Source organism: Sturnira hondurensis, unplaced genomic scaffold, assembly GCF_014824575.4.
Source record: "Sturnira hondurensis isolate 20B ecotype Veracruz unplaced genomic scaffold, ASM1482457v3 Scaffold0004322, whole genome shotgun sequence".
Classification (NCBI taxonomy): domain Eukaryota; kingdom Metazoa; phylum Chordata; class Mammalia; order Chiroptera; family Phyllostomidae; genus Sturnira; species Sturnira hondurensis.
This window is the reverse complement of record NW_028076953.1, coordinates 2,879,543-2,904,045: the sequence shown is the minus strand read 5'-3', so window position 1 is coordinate 2,904,045 and position 24,503 is coordinate 2,879,543. Positions and strand designations below refer to the sequence as shown.

General features: G+C 38.4%; 1 protein-coding gene across 1 annotated transcript in view; it reads right to left on the bottom strand.

Annotated features, from left to right (window-relative positions):
- RPAP2 (RNA polymerase II associated protein 2) overlaps positions 1-24,503 on the bottom strand; it is a 103,315-nt gene that overhangs the window by 75,596 nt on the left and 3,216 nt on the right. The window contains exons 3-6 of the mRNA XM_037045486.1: positions 21,422-21,536; positions 19,423-19,521; positions 19,180-19,245; positions 13,350-13,438 (exon numbers count right to left, since the gene is read on the bottom strand). Coding sequence (XP_036901381.1) covers positions 13,350-13,438; positions 19,180-19,245; positions 19,423-19,521; positions 21,422-21,536 — 369 coding nt within the window. The remainder of the gene's footprint in view (positions 1-13,349; positions 13,439-19,179; positions 19,246-19,422; positions 19,522-21,421; positions 21,537-24,503) is intronic.

The following is a 24,503-nucleotide window of genomic DNA, read 5'->3' as shown; positions in this document are numbered from 1 at the left end:
TTAAATGAAACTGATAATATTGTCTTCTTATTGATGAACATAGAATATCACTCCATTTAGTTTTCTGTATACTTAATCCATTTATAGATTTAGGTTCAGTTGTTGATAATTATGAGTTGTCATTTTACTCTTCATATTTTTGATCATCTTTTTCTTAGATAAGTCCCTTTAACATTTCATTTAATAAGGGCTTTGTGATGATGAACTCCTTTAACTTGACTTTATCTAAAAAGCACTTTATCTGCCCTTCCATTCTAAATAAAGCTTTACTGGACAGAGCAATCTTGGATGTAGGTCCTTGCCTTTCATGAAGTGAATACATCTTTCCAGCCCTTTCTTGCCTGCAACGCTTAAGAAATCAGCTGACAATCTTCTGGGAACTCCTTTGTAGGTAACTGTCTCCTTTTCTCCAGCTGCTTTTAAGATTCTCTCCTTCTCTTTAATCTTGGGTAATGGAATTATGATGTGCCTTGATGTGTGCTTCCTTGGGTCCAACTTCTTTGGGACTCTCTGAGCTTCCTGGACTTCCTGGAAGTCTATTTCCTTTGCCAGATTGAGGAAGTTCTCCTTTATTATTTTTTCAAGTAAGTTTTCAATTTCTTGCTCTTCCTCTTCTTCCTCTGGCACCCCTATGATTCAGATGTTGGAGCATTTAAAGTTGTTCTGGAGGTTCCTGAGCATCTCCTCATTTTCCTGAATTCTTGTTTCTTCATTCTGTTCTGGTTGAGTGTTTACTTCTTCCTTCTGGTTCAAACGTTGAGTCCTGGTTTCCTTCCCTTCACTGTTGGTTCCCTGTACATTTTCCTCTATTTCAATTTCATAGCCTTCACTTCTTCCGCTATTTTGCGATCATACTCAGTCATTTCTGAGAGCATCCTGATTACCAGTGTTTTCAACTGTGCAGCTGATAGGTTGGCTATTTGGTCACCGTTGTGTTTTTCTGGAGTTTTGATCTGTTCTTTCACTTAGGCCGTATTTTTTTGTATTGGCACACCTGTTAGGTTATAAAGGGCAGAGCCTTAGGTATACACCAGGGCGGGGCCACCCACGTGGCTGCGTTGTGGTGCTCTATGTGGGCGAGGGTCTAAGAGGGAACAATACTGCTTGCTCAGCTCTCATTGGACTTTCAGTCACTTCCCCCACTACCCACTGTGGGCCTTTCTGGTGCTGATTCCCGGGTGGGTTTGTATACATTCTAGGACCCTGTGGGTCTCTCCAGTGAACTCTCCTGTGACGCCGTGAGGCTGGGAACAACTCCCCAGTTGTTCCTCCCAGTTTATCTGCACCCAAATGTGGGCCTGCCTAGTCCACCAGCCACCACCTCACCTGGTCTGCAAGCCACTGCCTTACCCACCATACTCCTTCAGCTGCTGCCTTACCACGAGCCCTCTGTGCTCTGGCTGCCCGTCTCTGCCCCTTCTACCAATCTAGATGAATGTTTCTTCTTTAATTCCTTGGTTGTCAGACTGCCACACAGTTTGATTTTTCTGGCAGTTCTGGTTGTTTTCTGTTTTTAAATTTGTTGTTGTCCTTTTGGATGTGCGAGGAGGCAAAGTGTATCTACCTATGCCTGCATCTTGGCCAGAAGTTCACCTTCACATGGTGGTGGTTTCTTACAAAACTAAACATACTCTTACCATACAATCCACAAATCATGCATCTTGGTATTTATCCAAAGGAGTTGAAAACCTATGTCCACACAAAAAACTACGCATGGATATTTATAGCAGCTCTATTCATAGCGGCCAAAACTTGAAACCAACTGAGATGCCCTTCAGTAGGTGAATGGATAACCGTGGTATATCCAGACAATGGAATATTATTCAGCACTGAAAGAAATGAGTCATCAAGCTATGAAAAGACATAGAGGCAACTTAAATGCATATTACTAAGTAGAAGAAGCTAGTCTAAAAGGCTATACTGTTAATAATTCCAACTATATAACATTCTGAAAAAGGTAAATATCAGGAGTTGTGGGGGAGGGAGGGAAGGGTGGAGAGAAAGGAATAGGTTGAGCATAAAGGATTCTTTTTTTTTTAAAATATATTTTATTGATTATACCATTACAGTTGTTCTATTCCCCCCCTTCAATCCCCTCCACCCACACCCTCCCTCCCCCACCATTCTCCCCCCCTTAGTTTATAACCACGTGTCTCAAGTTCTTTGGATTCTATATTTCCCCCACTATTCTCGCCCTCCCCCCTATCTATTTTCTGCCTACCATCTATGCTATTTTCTGTGCCTTCTCCCCTCTTCTCCCCCTCCCACCCCCCTGTTTCTAACCCTCCATGTGTTCTTCATTTCTATGGTTCCACTCCTGATCTAGCTGTCCTCTTGGTTTGCTTTTGTTTTAGGTGTGGTTGTTAATAACTGTGAGTTTGCTGTCCTTTCACTGTTCATCTTTTTCATCTTCTTTTTCTTATATAAGTCCCTTTAGCATTTCATATAATAAGGGCTTGGTGATGATGAACTCCTTGAACTTGACCTTGTCTGAGAAGCACTTTATCTGTCCTTCCATTCTAAATGAAAGTTTTGCTGGATAAAGCAATCTTGGCTGTAGGTCTTTGGATTTCATGACTTGGAATACTTCTTTCCAGCCCCTTCTTGCCTGTAAGGTCTCTTTTGAGAAATCCGCTGACAGTCTGATGGGTACTCCTTTGTAGGTGACTGTCCCCTTATCCCTTGCTGCTTCTAGGATTCTCTCCTTCATTTTAGTCTTGGCTAATGTAATTATGATGTGCCTTGGTGTGTTCCTTCTTGGGTCCAACTTCTTTGGCACTCTCTGAGCTTCCTGGATTTCCTGGAAGTCTATTTCCTTTGCCAGACTGGGGAAGTTCTCCTTTATTATTTGTTCAAATAAGTTTTCCACTCGTGGCTGTTTCTTTCCCCCTTCTGGTACCCCTATAATCCGGATGTTGGAACGTTTAAAGATGTCCTGGAGGTTCCTAAGCCTCTCCTCATTTTTTTGAATTCTCATTTCTTCATTCCTTTCTGGTGGGATGTTTTGTTCTTCCTTCTGGTCCATTCCATTGATTTGAGTCCCAGTTTCCTTTCCATCACTATTGGTTTCCTGTGCATCTCCCTTCATTTCAATCAGTCCAGCCCTCACACGTTCCTCTAATTTGTAACTTTGTTCCTCTAATTTGTGACTATAATCAACCAGTTCTGTGAGCATCCTGATAAATAGTGTCCTGAATTGTGCTTCTGAGAGGCTGGCAATTTCTCGGTCGCTTAGAGTTATTGGCTCTGGGACTTTGAGTTCTTCTTGTGCCATCTTTCGGGTTGTTCGTGCCTGTTCCATAGCAGGATCAGAGCCCTAAAATGTTCACTAGAACAGGGCAACTCATTAGCTGGGTTGTGACGTTGTAGGTGGGCGCGGGGTCAAAGAGGGACAATGGCTCTCACTGGTCTTGCAGGGCAACTAAGTCGCTGGGTTGTGACGTTGTATGTGGGTGCGGGGTCAAAGAGGGACTCTGGCGTCCCATCTGCCACCTGCCGCCCTGGCCCTCACCGGTGCTGAAGGGCAACTAAGTCGCTGGGTTGTGACGCTGTATGTGGGGGCGGGGTCAAAGAGGGACTATGGCGTCCTGTCCGCCGCCTGCCGCCACGGCCCTCATCGGTGCCGAAGTTGCTGCCGTCACCGGGCCCACGCGTTTCGTCCCACTGCATGCGAGTGTGCCACCGCCGTCAGCCCTCGCCCCCGGGGGCCTGCGTGGTCTGTCTCACTGTGCGTGAATATGCGCCCGAGGTCTGCCCCGCACCCCAACTGGTTCTGGTCTGCCTGCGAGCCTGGGTCGGGGGCCCTGTCCTGCCCGACCCTGCTCGCTGCTGGCTCCGCCTCTCTTACAGTCCCCGTTGAACGGTTAGATGTAGTCGGACTTCCGTATAATTCAATTTTCTGTCGTTTGGTTGTGTCTTTGTTTCTCCAAACCTTTGTTGTATTCAAACTTGGTTGTGGGAGAAGGCACAGTGTTTCCACCTATGCCTCCATCTTGGCGGAAGTCCTAAGCATAAAGGATTCTTAAAGCATGATATTCCAAATGGTAGATACAAGTAATTACTCATTTGTCCAAACCCACAGAATGTACAATACGAAGAGTTAACCCTAACGTAAACCATGGACTTTGGGTGATAATAACATGCTCATCAAATGTAATAAATGTACCACTTTGGAAGAGATGTTGCTAATAAAAGGGGAGACTATGATTTGTGGGGGGGCAGGGGGCACATAGGAAATCTTTGTACCTTCTCCATTTTTGCTATGAACCAAAAACTGCTCTAAAAAGTCAATTAATAGGACAAAAGTAAATAGAAGGTAGTAGGTGTGTATCAAAGGGTAGGCACCAAGCATAAATCCCATTTAAAGGACAAAATAGGGCTGCAACGAAGGCCATATTACAAAGCACCTTCAATTAAAAAAGTCAAGTTAAATGGACAGATAGAAACAGAAGTCACTTGAATTATGACATTTAAAGATTGCTAGTGAAAAATGTCAGTTACAAATATTTTGCTATATAAGTAATATCACAGCATCAATTACACAAAGTATTACCAGATAATCCATTCGTCTTTTGTTCAGTCTCCAGCATAGGAGGCCCTGCGGAGAACAGGCTCTCTCAGTAACCCTCTTAGTTACTGAAGGTACTGCTAATGGACCAAAGCATTCTTCCCCACTACACTCCTCTTCAGTACCACACACCAGGAGGCATACAATATGAAACCAATATTTGCCATCCCTGCTCTAGAGATTCCCTTTCAGTTCAGGAATTTCCCAAGATAGATGCTAAAAAAATTCAGGGGGAAAAGACAAAATAAGGCAATGGCAGTGAGTTGCCTGAGAGTAAAAATTTAATCTATTTTTTCTTCTTCCTTAGTCCCTCAGCCAATTGAGGTGTATCATTTTCCAATCATCCAAATTGTTCTGTTTACTTCTTCCCACTCACTAAAACTGTAGTCATAGAAGTTAGATGGTTTGCTCGTAGAGCAAAGAAAACAAATGACACTGCTTGGGTGGTGATTAGCCTTGAATGCTCCAGAGACACTTATAACTACCATGAAGAGGTTTTTTGGCCTAAAAAATATGCTAATGTTTACAATAGAGTGTTTTATTACCTACTGACTATTTGCTCCCACTTCCACTCATAGTCCTCTCACTCTTCCTATCCCATTTCCTGGCCCAAGTCTTCCTGCCTAAAATTATGAAGCTTCAGTATCTTGCAGCTATCTGGCATTTGGTCCTATACTAGGGTTTGAGTATCACTGTAGGAAAGAAAATATGTGTAGACACAGAGATTCTCAACTGGATTCTTCAACTAAATGGCTAACCTGCAAATAGAGTATATTCTATCATTCAGCAATTCCTTCACTAATAAAGTTATGAACTACTGTATGTATAGACTATGCTAGGTGTGGTAAGTAATACAAAGAATAGGTTCCTATTCCTAAGGACCTTAGAATTTTGTAAAAGGAATAAGCATATGCTCTAAGAGCTTTATAAATATTAATCCTTATAAGAATCATGTACCTTCTACTATCATCCCCATGACACAGATAAAAAGACTGAGTACTGAAAGAAGAAGTATTTGCTGAAAGTCACACAGCTTGTAAGTGGTAGAGCCAAGAATCAAATCCTCACAGCATGGCTCATAGAACTAAACTGTTGCATCATATAATTCAAGAGAGTATTTGATAAGTACCAGGAGAGATGTATGAGCTGCCACAGGAAATTAGAGAATTCTAAAACACTTCTTGCTGAGCCAATGAATTCAGAAAAGCTCAGATTCAGCTGAGTGTATAAAAATATAGTTTGTATATAAAGGCATTTGAGGCTAATCGTATGATTTCACTTTGATGTTCCACTCCACAAACCTCTTCCTTTTTCTCTTTCCTTTTGTATGTTTTCCTATTAGTAAATGTATCCTATCTCTTAGACTCCGTCCTTCAATCATCCAGCCCGGCCCCCTTTCACTGTAAGCCTTCTTTAAAGAAGTCTGCACTCATCATTTTCAATTCCTATTCAGCCATCAACTCTCTGCCTCCTGGCATCTGCAGGCATTACTCTACTGAAATAACTCAGTAACATTACCAATTACTATAGGACTGCTAAATTAATGGTTATTTTTCAGGGTTTTTTTCCTTTTTAAAGTAAAAGAAAAAGAAACAATATAAAAAGCACATGAAAGAGGAAGAAAATGAGTAAATCATAAAGCAGACCTTGGTGAGAGAACAGAATCAGTAACATAGAGGATAGTCTTAGCAACGAGGAGGTAGAGAAATGAGACACCATATGAAAGAAAATGTTGAAGGAGACTGTCTTCAATTGTTTCAGTTAAGTGGTAGGTTAATTTATGTACTATGAGTTGGAGGTCAGGTTCAAAGTTTAAGAAGAAAAAAGGTCTGAATGTATCAGAGTCAGTAAAAAAAATCAAAGAGAAAAAACACATGAGCAATCTGTGGAAAGGAGACAGGATGAACCAGAAACAAGATCAAAGGAATGCAAAAAGAGCAGGCTTTGGGATAGACAAATCTAGGTTTAAATCTGAAATTGATGGATATGAGGTAAGTGATATATATATGTGGGTGACTAAACTTTTAGGGTGAGTCACTAAATTTTTCTGAGCCTCAGTTCCACCATCAATAAAATGGATAGGAATACTTCCCCAGGGATGTTGTAAGGGCTGAATTAAATAAGACGGCTTGTCTAAAGTGCTAAAGTCTAATCTGAGAACTTTACCCAGTAATGTTCAGCAACCTAGGCACTGAAGAAAAGGATGATATGTGAAGGCAGACATGGTAGAAGGTTAAGGGAGAAAGAATCTGGGATTATTTTAGAGGACAAGACTGTAACTGATGACAGTAGAGCTCAAGGAAACAAATTTAATGAGGGTCTGCCAACCAGAAGAATAGAGCTAAGCAGAGACAGGAGGTCAAAACGAGGTCACAAAGCACACTCAAGAGTGATGATATCTGTAGATGAGATAGAGGTTGTGGTCAGAGACGGAAAGCTCTCATTTCAAGATCTTGGAGGCTAATAGTTCCAAATAAGAATGAGGTTCAAGTATAGCCAAATCAAAGGGTAATCAAAATGTAGACATTATTCTAAATCACGCATACAATTTAAATTAGGTTGATAAATCTCCAGTTATACAACTTGGGTTTTTTGGGGTTTTTTTGGAGAAAAGCACTGAGTTAAAAGAAAATTCAATCTCTAAGAAGGCAAGGAGAAAATAAAAATGTAGTTAAGTGTCCACTATATGGTAGGTGGATAAAATACATGACATATGTATTTTAATTTGATAAAATACATAACAAAATTTACCATTTTAACCCATTTTAAGTGTACAGTTCAGTGGCATTAAGTACATTAATATTATTCTGCAACCATACCCATCATCCATCTCCAGGACTTTTTTATCTTCCCACATGTTCTGCTAGGTGGTTTTGTATATCATTTCATTTAATCCTTACATAACTTACATAACTGTTTATAAGGATAAAAACTGAAGCTTTGAGAACTGACTTCCTAAGGTCAATACAGCTAACAAGTGGTGAATCTAGGATTTGAATTTAGGTGTTTCGAAGTCTAAGCTCTTTCTACAACATGCCACCTCTAACCAAAGTCAGAAAAGAGCCAAGAAAACTGTGAGGATACCACCTTTGCTGAAGCCCTCTCAAAGAACTCAATACAGTTTACAAGCTATTTTCTTCGCTTTGTTTCCTTTTTCCTGTAGGTGACTATGGGTAAACAAACACAAAACCTACACTAAACATTGTTTCAGGTATTTTACCAGTGACCTTAATATACTCCCTGATTCCCAATCTATAAAATGAAAATGGCACCTAACACTGAAATAAATTTAAATTTAATTAGGTCTTGGACAAAATGTTCAGTATAAAACTTGTTTGTTTCTGCGATGAGCCATTTTAAAAATGAGGCACGACATTAACTTGCTCTTCTCTCATTTCTCGGATGAAATTCAAAAGCTATTTGTTCATTGAAAGTGTCACTACAGGCCCTGGCTGTTATGGCTCCGTGGATTGAGTGCTGGCCTGTGAAACAAAAATGTCACTTCTCTTCTAAGTATCATCTATTCCTTTCAAAATTTATGTTGCCCTGGAACATAATTCTCCACTTAATTGAGATAAGCTCAAATCAAAAAACAAAAAAGTAATCGTGTTAAAAAACACCCTCAAGCTTGTTCTTCATATATGTTTTCATGTTACTTTCACTAAAGTATAAACTAGATAATTGTAACCTTAGCCAAATAATTCTAAAACTATAAATAATATACCAAAAATCCTTTGTATGTATGTATGTATATATGTATGCACATCTGTTAGTCACCAGGAACACATATACTATATATAAACCAACAGAAGCAGCAGGCTACAATTGCCCCTTGTAGTGGGTATTTTTCAAATGTGACTTGAGACATGTTAAAACCTGGTTTAGATAAGTTTTTATTCTGTATACCAAGCAACAGAGTTGGCTGTTCAGGAAGAGGTTATAAAAGTTGTTCTGCAGAGGTTTTTGGCTTCCGCACCTCTGAGATTACACTATGTTTATTGCCAAGAAATGTGTGTGTGAAAATCCCCTATTCTGAGCCACATGATGGCGCTTTTAGCTCTGTCAGCATTAACCATTCACTACTATTTGATTTTTTAAATCATAATTTGATTCTCAACTTTCATCCTTCTTAGTTTTAACTCCTGATATTTTAGGTTACAATTCAAGAAACTTCCCTTCTTCAAAGACTTGTCAGACTACAGTCAACCAAAGAGAATTTATAAATGTACCTACAGACTATCTAAATGAGCACACTGTCTCAGAGGAACAACTGTATGTGGTCTGTTTCTGGCCACCAAGTGGTAAAAAACTTCTAACTCACAACACGAGAAGCATCATACTGCATCATGACCCAGGCCATCTAGGTCAACGTTTTGTCTGACAGGGCATCAGGGGACATTTTGTGAGACGCACTACTGCTCTCCATGACATTAAGGATATACTACAGATATTTTTTTCATACCTTAATAATAAAAATGAGGGCCCAGAAAGCCACTAAGACCCTTATGACTCCAAAGCCTCAATAGAAATATGGAGCTAGAATTCGTAAGTTTGTCTAAATGTTTCTTAAATATATTTATTCATTTTTATCAATGAGATAGTGAGCTTATTATGGTATAAAACAATCTAAGGCACTGGAAGAGAAAATACAGGTTTTAGTATTTTAGAATCTGGTGAAAAAGTTTATATTTGCTTTCCCCATAAATGTAAGAAAGACCAAATTGTGTCAAACTCAGTATTCTATTTCCAAATGGTGTATAAGATCATGTGTTTCTACAGAAGTCAACTTCAAGTTGTTCTGGACATAGTATAAAGCATTCCTGGTTTTTCTTCATAATTTAACAATTTTGATCCAGTCCTTTATCAGCCTTCATTTTTATAGACTGAAGAGTCAAAATTATTTCAGTCAGTAACTTTTAGTCGAAATTCTTAAAGGCGACAGACTTCCCCACAATGACAAGGTAAGATAAGTTTCCCTAATCTTATGCTAATAATTTTAATTTTTATTATTATAAATAAGACATTTCCTTATCTAGTAAACTCTCACTACAGCAGCAGATTGACTAAGAACTCTGAAACATTAGAACTAAAGGGAACTAAGACCTTAAATGCAACTTTCTACTTCACAAATGAGGAAACTGAGGCTCAGTGCTAGTAACAGTCTTTTCCATAGTAACACAAAAAACCCTACTCTAGATCCAACAAAGCAGTGCTCTTAAAACTGCTGATCGAGACAACCAATTCAGTGACTTGCTAACAGCATTTTTAAAAAGCAACAGTAAAGTACAAAATATCTGAGGATAATAAGTACTGTTTCCTAAAAACTTTGTTATATGTATGTGATGAATAATAATGTAACATGCATCTATTATAGTAAAAAATTTGGGAAGTCACTGCAATAAAATATTAATTCTTTGAGTATGTTTTAAAATGTATTCTTTTTAAATTATGATTATTAAGTTGGTAGTCAATAATTAATAAAATAACATTAGTAATAAGATAATTACCATTAAATTACTGTGATGATGTGATTTATTTATTAGGATGACTCAGTTTAAACTAATAAAATACCTCTCTGTTAAACACTAAATGCCACCATTTGAAAGAAGCTTTTTCCTGCTTTAAAAAAATGGGTTCTGGCTATTATATGCCCCATATCATATTTGAACAAACTTTCTTTTAACTATCACATTTCTGTTGAGTTTGTTGTACGTGCAATAACTAGACAAACTTTTTAAGACACTGAATTCTAGAATTCTGATCATTAGCGAACAAAATTATCAAACATTCTCTGTGAAAACACAGTGACATCTAGTGGATTCATTAAATAAACTGACATAATCCTTGCCCATAGAATTTAGAAATTAGGGTAACACTGATACTGATATGATTATATACTGGCAAGTATTACACATACATTAGAGCTACAGCTACAAGGGGGGACCCAAAAGAAACCTGGCCATTATCTTCTGGAGGGCGGGCCCCTTGTAGAGCACACCTCCCCACTAGGTGAGTGTTCTAGGAACCCATCAGTATCAGTGGACCAGCTGGCATTGCAGTGACAGGCTGCGTTTGGCTTCACTAATTTTTTTGAAGACTCTTTCAACACATTTGCCACATCATGATGGGTGATTACAAGTGCATCTACACGCACCAGCACTGAGCATTGAACAGTTTTTGACCAAAAAATGGCATGACATCCATGATCCACCCTCACCATTCACCTAATCTTGCCCCAAGTGATTTTTGTTTCCCTGGATGAAAAAAGTCCTCACAGAGAAATGTTTTGCAAATGTAGAAGAGGTGAAATAAAAAACTGGAGAAACTCTAAAAGGCATCAAAATCAACGAGTTCAAAAACTGTTTTGAGCAGTGGGAAAAAAATCTCAATAGGTGTAATGCATCGAATAGAGAGTACTTTGAATGTGAGTAAAGTTCAAACACATAAGAATACATAATTTTTAATAAATAAACTCCAGGGTTTGGGGGTTACTCCTTGTATACTATGCACAATGTGACAATTGTGTATAGTAACCACGAGTAATTGTAGATTACTCATGGTTACTTGCAATCAAATAGAATATGATGAAAGAATCCTAGCCTTGTTCAGAATCTATCAATAGCTTAAGAAATCCTCTAACTCTTTCTGAGCTTGTTTGATAGAAGTTGGATTAAATCATCTCAAGGACCCTTTTGGCTATTTAATTATGATCCTTTCTTGAATTCATGTATGCCAATGCCAGATTAAATTCGTTAAAAAACATTTGATGACTCCCCAGTGCTTGAGGATGTACCAAACTCAGTTTGGCCCCTTGTTATATATCATTATCTTCTATTTTTTCCTACAAACATACCTTTTGTTTCAAGTGAGCTAATGTCCTCATTACCTACTTCCAATACCCCAACTCACTCCTACAAGTTTATTTTCTCATATCTGCTTACAGTTTCTCATTGTCGAATGTTTTATTCTGTTTAAAACATTTATTCTATTTAAAACATTATTCTATTTAAAACATTTATTCAAATGTTTTATGTTTTATTCATGTGTGTAACCTTGCACATACTACACATTTTAAATGTAAACTCAATTGATTAGCTTACATTAGGGAAACCAAGGCCATTTTCATCCCTCTTTTTTAGTGAGGTAGGGAATGGCATATATATTTATAAGGTAGAATTTTAAGAACCACAAATGTAAATGACAGAGCTTCATATTTTAGGAAAAAGTAGTAATTCTGAACATAAGATGGTAAGATTTAGAAAAAGGTCAGAGGGAAAATTAAAGATTACTTTAAATTAGCTAAAGGAGTACCAATCACTATTTGAAGAAAACAGAGATGACGGGAAAGGTGGTTTGGTAAATGGTTTTGCAGCAGCCGAAGCAGATATGATGACTGGCTAAATGAAAGGGCTAAGTTTAAAAAGTAGAGAGGATATGTTTGGAGGCACAGTTAAGGAGAACGTCAGGAGACACTGGCTTTAACAGTATGAAGTAAAATATATTGCTGATGCAGGACTAAGGAGGCAATGGGCAGCTCTAGTGAAAGAAATATTTAGAAAGGAGAAACAGAATACTAGTTTAAACAGTGCTCCCAGCTTCACTGTCAACCTGGACAATGCTACAATTTTTTATCCTCCAAACGATAACATCAAATAGAAGAAATGAACAATTTAGTCGCTTTTACATTTAGTTCAAATAACAAAGGCCAAATTTATTTTACATATTCTAAACCACACAGTAATAAATCATTAGGCAAAGGTGTCTGCCAACAAAGATACAGCCATCAGTACAACTGATGTTAGGTGAATACACAGTAGTGCCATATTACACTGGGCATCAGATTAAGACTAAGGGTTGTTTTGCTTTTATAGGCAAAGGGCTTTCATCAACTTGCATCTCAGTTCATTTATGTCATTGACTTTATTTAGTACAGTTCCTATTTTACTACAAATTTGCCTTATGTTTTTATATTCTCTACCAAACAAATTATTTGGTATATTACCTGATTAATTTAAATTTAAGCCTTTGTTTGGAATTTCTAGACAATATAGTTTAATTATATAACAATAATTTTTGTTACTGTCTTTACAAGATTATGACATTTATTTGTCTTGCAATAATAATTTTTTCCTCAAATTTGGCAACTACTAAAATGTAAATGCTCAAAAATTTGCCAAGGCAAAATCCCCGGAAGGTCCATAAACTTTTTTTTTTTTGCTAAAAGTGACTCTCAATTGGGATTCTTTACATTATAAAACATTGTACTGATTTTTAAGAAAGATTGAACAAATTAGTAATCTAAACTTTTTAATCTTAGTACATAGTCTCCTAACAAAAAGTGAGTTAAGTTGGATCCCAAGATCCAGTATCTTCTGAAAAAAATTAACATTCTTACTCCAGGACTACTATATTAATAGAAATATTAAAAGAAATAACTGGCTGAGAGCACTCTTCTGTTCACTACATATGATGATACTTGATTCATGAATCACTGAATAAAATAAATTAAATCTTAAAAAAAATAACTGCTCTAACAGGAAGCAAAGTTCAGGCTTTGTGATTGACGCTAAAACAATAAAGAAGTTAACATCTGTATGAATTTCCTGACTTTAAGTATAAAATCCTTAATAGCTATGCTTAAAATATAACCATTTCCCCACGATTAAAATGCATACAATGGTAACATTCCAAAGGCAGCTAGACCTACTCTCTGCATACCTCAAAAGGGAGAAAGAAATTTTTAGAATTTGTAAATGAACATAAACATAATGATTTAAATTACCTTTCTTCTTCTCGAACCCACACTGGAGATTTAGGAATTTGTGCTTCAAAGAACTTAGATGCTTTGTAACAAAAATTGCTGCAGAAACACTGAAAAAAAATTTAAAACTAGTTAGTTTTTTTTTTCTAATTGCAAAACACAACATACATACAGAAGAGAGTATAAAACATAAATATGGAGTTCAAAGAAAATAATGAAACCCATGGATCTGCCACCCAGTGTAAGCACTAAGTACTGTTGAAGGCCACTATGTGACCCTCCCAATGGCGTCATGCTCCGCATCCCAAGAGGTAGGTAATCGCTATCATACATTTTGTCACTCCTTTCCTTGCTTTATTTTAGTTTTGCCACCTACATGTGAGGTCTGTCCAGAAGGTATGCAGCCATGTAATATAAAAAATAGAGACATTTATTGAAGATACAAGATACAAGAAACATTGTACTGCAATGATGCCTCAAAGTAGACACCTTGGGACCTCATGAAGTTCTCCTAATCACCATCAGCTGCCCAGTCACATCTTCCTGAGTATCACTGATAGTCTGAAATCTCTCCCCTTTCAAAGGTGATCTTAGTTTGGGGAAAAGCTAGAAGTTGCAGGGCACCAAATTTGGGCTGGAGGAGGGTTGAGTGACCTGGGTAATTTGATGTTTCACCAAAAAACTCTACTCGAGACATGAGGCATGAGCAGGCACATTGTTATGATGAAACTGCCAACCACCAGTTTCCCACAGCTGAGGCCTTCTGAATCATCCAAATAGTTTCCACAGAGGAATCTCAAAGCTTAACTCAAAATCTGATGCAGATTTGTTGCTCTACTCACTCAGTCCTTTTTAATGTGATGGCCACACTGTACACACGCTCATTCAACATCGTCTACTGCCCCCACGACTAGTACAGTAAAGTCATCATTGTTCACACATGCACATTCCAGTCCATTCTCCTTGGCGCATCAATATCATGTAAAACATTCTTGTTATATTAATAATGGCTGGACTTTTTCCAAACAGGCCTCATATAATCTTATAATATTTATCACTCGTTTTTGCCTTTTAAACTTTGCCTGAATGGAATCATACTGTTATATATTCTTGTTGTTTCTTGTTCCACATTGTTATTTTAGATTAATTCACAAAGCCCTGGCCGGTGTAGCTCAGTGGATTGAGCACAGGCCTGTGAACCAGAGGATCGCAGTTCGATTCCCAGTCAGGGCACATGCTTGGGTTGCAGGCCAGTTTCCCGCAGGGGTCAGTTCCCTGCAGGGGATGCACCAGAAGCAACCATACATTGATGTTTCCTTCCTCTCTCCTTCCCTTCCCCTCTAAAGATAAATAAATAAAATCTTTAAAAAAAAATTCACAAAGCTGTAGCTTATTCATTTACCCTGTGTATTATATATTCCACTGTGTAAGTACTCTATCCCTTTATTTAATGTTTATGGACAATTGAATTGCTTCTAATTAAAGCAGTTGAGTTGCTTTAATCACTACAGTGTTACCATGAACTCTTCTACAGTTATTAAAAATTTTTTTAAATGTGATAAAATATGCAACATTTACCGACTCAATCATCTTTAATCGTTTTTAAGCATATGGTTCAATGGCATCAGGCATAGTCTCCCTGTTGCGCAACTATCACCACCAATCACCAGAACTCTCTCTGCATCTTGCGAAACTGAAACACTACACCCATTCAACAGTAACTCTCCATTTCTGCCTCCTGACAACCATTATTCTACTTTCTGTCTCTATGAATTTGACTACTCTAGTTACCTCAGATAAGTGGAAGCATGTATTTGTCCTTCTGTGCTCTCTTGCTTCACTTAGCATGTCTTTAAATTTTATCCATGTTGTAGCAAGTATCAGAATTTCTTCCTTTTGAAGTTTTTAGGGGTAAATAACATCCCATTTATGCATATACTATATTTTATTTATCTAAGAACATTCATATAGGGACTTCCACCAAGATAGAGGCATAGGTGGAAACACTGTGCCTTTTCCCACAACCAAGTTTGAATACAACAAAGGTTTGGAGAAAAAAGAGACAGCCAAAAAACAGAAAATTGAATTATATGGAAGTCCGACAACAACAACAATGAATCGTTCAACCAGACAGGTAAGAGGGGCGGAGCCAGAAGAGCAGCAGGGTTGGGCAGGACAGATCCCCCGACTTAGGCGCACAAATGGCCCGGACCCAGTCAGGGTGTGGGGCAGACTGACCGTGGTCGCACATTCGCGCACAGTGAGACAGACCACGCAGGCCCCAGGGGGCGAGGGCTGAGGGCGGTGGCACACTTGAGTGCAGTGGGATCAAACGCGCGGGCCCCGGTGATGGTGGCAGCTGCTGCATCTGTGGGGGCTGTGGTGGGAGGAGGCAGATGGGAGGCCATTGCTCCTCGTTGACCCCGCCCCCACATACAACATCACAACCCAGCTAATGAGTTGCCCTGCTCTGGGGAAAACCTAGGGCTCCCCGATCCTGCTACTTAACAGGCACGAATAGCCCAAAAGATGGCGCAAGAAGAACTCAAAGTCCCAGAGCTGATAACTCTCAGCGACCGAGAAATTGCCAGCCGCTCAGAAGCACAGTTCAAGACACTGTTTATCAGGATGCTCACAGAACTGGTTGATTATAGTCACAAGGAACATATGAAGGCTAAACTAATTGAAATGAAGGGAGATGTCCAGGAAACCAACAGCCATGGAAAGGAAACTGGGATTCAAATCAATGGAATGACCAGAAGGAAGAATGAAACATCCAACCAGAGAGGAATGAAGAAATGAGAATTCAAAAAAATGAGGAGAGGCTTAGGAACCTCCAGGACATCTTTAAACGTTCCAATATCCGGATTATAGGGGTATCAGAAGGGGGAAAGAAACAGCCACAAGTGGAAAACTTATTTGAACAAATAATAAAGGAGAACTTCCCCAGTCTGGCAAAGGAAATAGACTTCCAGGAAATCCAGGAAGCTCAGAGAGTCCCAAAGAAGTTGGACCCAAGAAGGAACACACCAAGGCACATCATAATTACATTAGCCAAGATTAAAATGAAGGAGAGAATCCTAGAAGCAGCAAGAGATAAGGGGACAGTCACCTACAAAGGAGTTCCCATCAGACTGTCAGCGGATTTCTCAAAAGAGACCTTACAGGCAAGAAGGGGCTGGAAAGAAGTATTCCAAGTCATGAAATCCAAAGACCTACAGCCAAGATTGCTTTATCCAGCAAAACTTTCATTTAGAATGGAAGGACAGATAAAGTGCTTCTCAGATAAGGTCAAGTTCAAGGAGTTCATCATCACCAAGCCCTTATTATATGAAATGCTAAAGGGACTTATATAAGAAGAAGAAGATGAAAAATATGAACAGTGAAAGGACAGCAAACTCACAGTTATTAACAACCACACCTAAAACAAAAGCAAACCAAGAGGACAGCTAGATCAGGAGTGGAACCATAGAAATGAAGAATACATGGAGGGCTAGCAACAGGGGAGTGGGAGGAGGAGAAGGGGGGAGAAGATACAGAAAATAGCATAGACAGTAGGTAGAAAATAGATAGGGGGAGGGCAAGAATAGTGGGGGAAATATAGAATCTAAAGAACTTGAGACGCGAGGTTATAAACTAAGGGGGGGAGAATGGTGGGGGAGGGAGTGTGCAGGTGGAGGGGAATGAAAGGGGGAATAGAACAACTGTAATGGTATAATCAATAAAATATATTTTTTAAAAAGATAAATAAAATCTGAAAAATAAATAAAATTATTTTTTTTAAAAAAGAAAGAATATAAAGAATGTATTAAGTATATGAAGCAAGTACACAGTTCCTCTAATACAGGTGCTAAGTATTAGCTACTGTTGTGAGAGGTTTACAAAGTAGAATAAAAGAATATCTAAGAACTACATTAAAACCCTGTAATTTACAACAGAGAAAGGCAATGGGAACACCAAGGGAAAACATCTAAATTGGACTGGGATATACTAACATATTTTGAAATGCTGCCTGGGATTTGTTTCAAAATAGAAGAGGTACATAAAAAAGAATAGCCATGAAATAAAGTTCGCTGATGAAAAAAAAAAGAACATTCATATATATATATATATGTACTTGTGCATACAAGCAAGAACTTCCTTCGGATATGTACCAACGAACAGAAAGGCTTGGTCATAAAGAATATGTAAATTTGGCTTGACTAGATAATGCCAGTTTCTCAAAGAGGCTGTACCAGTTTTTATTTGACCAGCAGTATACACAGTTACTAATACCATCAGATTTTATAATTTGGTTAATTTGGAAACTGTGAAGACAACTCATATGTGTTTTTTGGGTTTTTTTGTTTTCTTTTAAGATTTTATTTATCCATCCTTTAGAGAGGATGGGAAGGAGAGGAGAGAAACACCAATGTACGGTTGCCTCCCATGAGTCCCTCACTGGGAACTGGCCCGAAACCCAGGCATGTGCCCCAACTGGGAACCGAACCACTATTGATTATGTGGTTCACAGGCCCGTGCTCAATCCACTGAGTCACACCAGCCAGGGCAACTCATATGTGTTTTTATTTGCTATTTTCCTGATTAAGGTTGAGTACCTTTTCATGCATTCATTAGTCATTCAAGTTTCTTTCATAAAATTTTTGTTAGGTTATTTATCTTTTTCTTATAGACTATATTTCTTGGTTATGAATCTGTGGTGAGACATGGTAGTAATGTAACTCCTTATTTGGAACTTATCTTTTCACTCTTTTTTGGAAACCTCTAAGAAGCAAACATTAATTTTAATGGAGAAAAATTTATCAGCTTTTCCTCTACAGTCTATAATTTCTTATTTAAGAAATCCTCTAGCCCTGGCTGGTGTAGCTCAGTGGATTGAGCGCGGGCCTGCGAACCACTCAATCACGGTTCGATTCCCAGTTAGGGCACATGCCTGGGTTGCAGGTCACTTCCCGGTTCCCAGGAGGGGGCGCATGAGAGGAAACCATACATTGATCTTTCTCTTTCTTTCTCTCTCTTTCTCTTTCTCTTTCTCTTTCTCTCTCTCTCTCTCTCTCTCTCTCCTTCCCTTCGCCTCTAAGATAAATAAATAAAATCTTTAAAAAAAAAAAAAGAAATCCTCTCTAGTCCAAGTTTATAAAGATATTCTCCCATATTATCTTTGAAAAGGTCTGTCTTTTACACTTAGGTCCTTCATTAATCTAAAATTGATCTTTGCATGTACACTGAGAGAGACGTGAATTTTCATTTTTTACATATGGATAACTAATTGTGTCAGTACTATTTATGGAGTAATACATCCTTTCTCCACTGATCTATAATATTCCTGTTGTCATCTATCGAGTGTCCACGTATGTGGTAAGTCGGTTTCTTCTTCTCTACTCTGTTCCATAATTTACTTACCTGAATTTGTGCCAATAAACACTTAATTTTTAAAGTTCAAGAATTAAAGCATGAACAAAGAATGTTTTAAAACACCTTGAATAAAATATCTACAAATAAAAAAGTTTCTAATGTGACTATTTTCTTTTTTAAAAATATATATTTTTAAAGATTTTATTTATTTATCTTTAGAGGGGAAGGGAAGGAGAGAGGGAGAGAAATATCAATGTATGGTTGCCTCTCATGCATCCCCAGATGGGAAATGGCCTGCAACCCAGGCATGTGCCCTGACTGGGAATCAAACTGTGATCGTCTGGTTCGCAGGCCCGTGCTCAATTCACTGAGCTACACCAGCCAGGGCCTAATGTGACTATTTTCTAAAAGGCAAGACTTCAAAGTTGTTTTTAGAATTTCATTTAGTATAATATTAAAAATTAACTGCCAAATTGAAAATATACTTTAAACTTACCTTTCTTTCAGTAATATCATAGACTTTGTTGGTTTTGGTGGAAATTTTATATTTCTGTTTTGGTACCTAAAGAAAAAACAGTACAGCTTACAAAAGAATTCAAGTAATAAATTTAAACTTGTGTTACAAGCTATTTATATATCATATCATTAGTTCATGACCTCAGTTTCACTTCTTGTTCTTTCTACAAAGTATTTTGATATACATAAAAATAAAAAATCTCTTTATATAAAAATTACTTACAATTCCTAGCTTGTTGTGACATAAGGGATAACCACAGAGCTTGATAATAGAACGTTCATCCACAACATCGCTGTAGTGAGCAGGTGTGATGAACTTCCCCTGTAGTGAAATAAAAGGGACACCCCCCACCCAGATTATTGGAGTTCATTTAGCTCTCATCTGAAAACACAGAGATATGGTACCTATCTCATAGGTTTGATGTTAGAATCAGAGAAGAAAAAATACAGAAAAAGAACTTAGAAAAGTGATCTTGGTACACAGTAAGTACTCAAAAATGTTAGCAGTTATTTAAAAAGAACGAAACCAAAAACTTCTGCCACAGTAGATGATGCACCTTTGTAGGTTATACAGTTCATAACTGTGAGGCAGAAGGAAGCTCTGGTGCAATACTGGTGATATTATTTTATTTTTAAAAAGTATTATTAAAAAAATAAACTACATAAAATAATAATATCACCAAAGATAAAGATAATTTTATAAAGATAATTTTACCTATCTTTAAAGCACAATCTTAAAAAAAAGTGTAACAAAGGTCACTGTAACTCCTATATAAATTTTTGCATAAAATCTTCCAGCTTCTGAAAAAACTATACAGGAGGAAGGTAAAGTGATAGTTGCAAGCTAACACCAAATTTTTCCTCTTGACATCTTCCTGTTCAAATAATCCCACTCCCTGACATTATTTTTAAAGTTCTGTTTTTGAAGGAACTGAAAATTTTTTATTCAGAGTGCTATAAGGTACTTTTTTCCAATGAAGCATTTCTGGTTTGTGTTTATCTTTAGAGTCATTATGCAGATTCTGATGCAGTTACCTATATCAATTTAAATACTATATTTATATTCCTCTTGTTTAGAAAAATCTCTGAGCCACATTAAGAATTATTTTTGCAACAGAAGCCCTGACTTTTAATTTTTTTCTCTCAATAATTATAAAATATAATAGAAATTTTCATTCAAAATTTTACTGCAATAGAGCCATTTAGGGGAAAAAAGTGCAGATTGTAATTTTCTTGTTATTTGTTGAGTCATAATGGCTGTATACGTGACATTTTAAAATATCCAGCCCTGGTCAGGTAGCTCAGTTGATTAGAGCATCATCCTGATACTCCAAGGTTGTGGGTTTGATCTTGGTCAGGGTACACACAAGAGTCAGGCAATGAATACATAAATAAGTAGAACAACATATTAATGTTTCTCTCTCTCTCCCCCCCTTCCCCTTTCTCTCTAAAATCAGTAAATTAAAAATTTGGTTTTTGCCCTAGTTCATGTGATTCAGTGGACTGAGTGCCAGCCTGTGAACCAAAAGGTTGCTGGTTTGATTCCCAGTCAGGGTACAAGCCTAGGTTGCAGGCCAGGTCCCCAGTCGGGGTGCCAGAGAGACAACCACACATTGACGCTTCCCTCCCTCTCTTCTCCCTTCTGTGTTGTCTAAAAATAAATAAAATCTTTAAAAATCCAAGTTAGTGGAATTACATTAATGAAAATAATCTTGTTACTAAAATAGGACAACATACAGAATACAAAAAAATAACAATGGGATCATTAGTACACATGACGAAAATCAAGTGAGATTAGCAGACTGGTTAAAACAACTACTATTGTGAACTGAGCATGGGCCTGTGAACCACAGTACCGTGGTTCGATTCCCAGTCAGGGCACATGCCTGGGTTGCAGGCCAGTTCCCAGCAGGGGACACATGAGAGGCAACCATACATTGATATTTCTCTCCCTCTCTTCTTCCCTTCCCCTCTAAAGATAAATAAATAAAATCTTTAAAAAAACCCAACTACTATTAAGGCATGTAATTTGTCATCAGTACATTTCAAATCATTGTACAAAAAATGCATAATGATCATTTTAAAGTGCACAAAGTATACTGCACGTTACCTGTATGTGGTGACTGAGAACAGATCCAAAGATTTCAATAATGCAAGTCAGTTTCATGTTGCACAGATTTAAAGGATTTCTATTACAAAAGTAATAATTTGTCAATACATACACATTCCTTTAAGAACTCTTCTGTAATATTCTCTTCTAAAAGCTGTTCAACAATATGTAGAGCTTTTCTCTCAAACTTAATCTTCCTTTTCACAATCTCTTCTAGTTCTGCTTTCCTAAAATTAAAAAAAGATTTAAAATATACAAGGTATTGTACTTATAGTTTTATCACACCCAATTTTCTAGTGTTGTTTTTAAATACAACACTAACAACTTACTCTTTTGCTACGTAAATTTGTATTTTTCGTGCTGCTACTTTGACCCAATATTTTTTGAAAAGGAAACAAGCTACTTGTTGCACTGTACACGTAGGAAGTTGGCCACAATAGGCAGATTATTTGATTTCCAGAACCCAGAGCACACAAAAAATAACTTGAGAGATTCCTACAGGGAAAAAAAGAACAAAAATGAGGTGAAGTCTTTTTTCAGTTAGAGTTTATTACTTTTGTGTGTACGTAAAAAGGGAGGTTTTCCTCCAAAATCCTCATAAATAAAAGATCAGAGAGGAAAAATATAACTTTGGCTGTTCCTTACAACAAAAAATTTATTCGTATTGCTTCAAAAGTTAACAGATGGCCCAGACTGACAGGACAGAATCACAATTGCAAAGAAGGGTTTACTTTTTGTTGTACAGTCTTATTAAATAACTATCTTGCCATAACTATGGTTTAGGAAAACCCTTCCTAGGAAGGCTGGCCCTTGTCCTGGCACCAACGGGACTCTGTCAGCCTTTGCTTGCCCCACACACTATTGGAACAGAAAAGCACAGGCTATTGGACCCAACAATGGCCCTAGGGCAGTGGTTTTCAATCTTAGCTGCATGTGAGAATCATTGAAGAGATTTTTTTTTTTCAAAAAGATACTATGCCCAGGTCCCACTACAGGCTCATTAAATCAGAATCTCTGAGGATGGGGCCTGGTCGTTGGCGTTTTCTTAAAAGTGCTCTAAATACTAGTGTTCACCAGGGCTGAGAATCACTGCCATATGATCAAAGATACCAACTATTCTGGTGATGGATTTGTTCCTTTCCTGCACTTGCCTACTAGAACCTTTGCTGGCCTCCAGGACCTTGACATGGCTCTCATACATGGACCTAGAATGCACTCCGCTTTTCTCCCTACCTTTAAAACTTTAGACCAATTTCTTGCCTGGAGCAATAGTTTTACAATTTGTAGCACTGACATGGGATTGCCAATCAGTAACAAATAAGGACATTAAAACAAGAATAAATTTACAGCTAACACCTGTTTTCCCATCATTTCATGAAGGCTATACATAGATCAAAGAAGTATAAAAGACATGAGCACAGATGAAAAGGCAGTTCTTAGGACTTCTGGCCAAGATGGAGACGTAGGTGGAAACACTGTGCCTCCTTGCACAACCAAATTTAAGGACAACAAAGACTTAGAAACAAAAACACAACCAGGACAGAAAACTGAACTGTACGGAAGTCTGTAAATGAACCATTCATCCAGACCGCTACGAGGGGAAGAGTCGGTGGCCAGCGGAGAAGAGTCCTGGCAGGAAAAAGTGGTGGCTTCCAGATGCGGGCGTGCAGGTGGCACGGGGCTAGCAGATCGTGGGCTGGGGAGGAAACAAGCAGACCCAGTGAGGTGTGCAAGGTGGCCAGGAGAAGGAGGTCACACATTGGCGCACAGATAAACCAAGCAACAAACAGGCAGCGAGACAGACTGGACAACCCAGGGCCCCTACGACGGGAAATAAAGCCTAAAAACACTGACTGAAAACACTTGTGGGGGTTGAGGTGCCAGAAGAAACTCCCAGGCTCACAGGAGAGTTCAGCGGAGAGACCCACAGGGGCCTAGAATGCACACAAGCCCACCCACCCACCCGGGAACCAGCACCAGAAGGGCCCAATTTGCTTGTGGACAGCAGTAGAGGGGACTGAAACCCGAGAGAGCATGGAACAAGCGTCGTTGCTCTGTCTCTGACCCTGCCCCCACATATGGCATCACAACCCAGCAACTGGGTGGCCCTGCAAGTAAACACCTAAGGTGAACACCTAAGGCTCCTCCCCTCATACATAACGGGTGCAACCAGACCAAAAAATTATGGCTCAAGCAGAAGAACACCTCAAAGCCCCAGACCCAATACTTCTAATCGACAAAGAGATAACCAACCTATTAGATGCATAGTTCAAAACACTGGTGATCAGGATGCTCACAGAACTGGTTGATTTTGGTCGCAAATTAGATGAATAAATGAAGGCTACACTAAGTGAAATGAAGAAAAATGCACAAGTAAACAATAGTGATGGGAAGAAAACTGGGACACAAATCAATGGAGTTCACCAGAAAGAAGAAACAACCAAACAGAAAAAAATGAAAAAACAAGAATTCAAAAAAAATGAGGAGAGGCTTAGGAACCTCCAGGACATCTTTAAACGTTCCAACATCCGAATTATAGGGATACCAGAAGGGGAAAAGGAACAGCAACAAGTGGAAAACTTACTTGAACAAATAATAAAGGAGAACTTCCCCAATCTGGCAAAGGAAATAGACTGTCAGGAAGTCTGGGAAGCTCAGAGAGTCTCAAAGAAGTTGGACTCAAGGAGGAACACACCAGGGCGCATCATAATTACATTACCCAAGATTAAAACAAAGGAGAGAATTGTAGAAGCAGCAAGAGATAAGGGGACAGTCACCTACAAAGGAGTTCCCATCAGACTGTCAGCAGATTTCTCAAAAGAGACCTTACAGACAAGAAGGGGCTGGAGAGAAGTATTCCAAGTCATGAAAGGCAAGGACCTACATCCAAGATTGCTCTATCCAGCAAAGCTTTCATTTAGAATGGAAGGGCAGATAAAGTGCTTCTCAGATAAGGTCAAATTCAAGGAGTTCATCATCACCAAGCCCTTATTATAGGAAATGTTAAAGGGACTTATATAAGAAAAAGAAGATAAAAAATACGAACAGTGAAAGGTTAGCAAACTCACAGTTAACAACCACACCTAAAACAAAAGCAAACTAAGTGGACAGCTAGATCAGGAGCGGAGCCACGGAAATGGAGATCACATGGAGGGTTAGCAATAGGAGAGTAGGGTGGGGGTAAAGGTACAGAG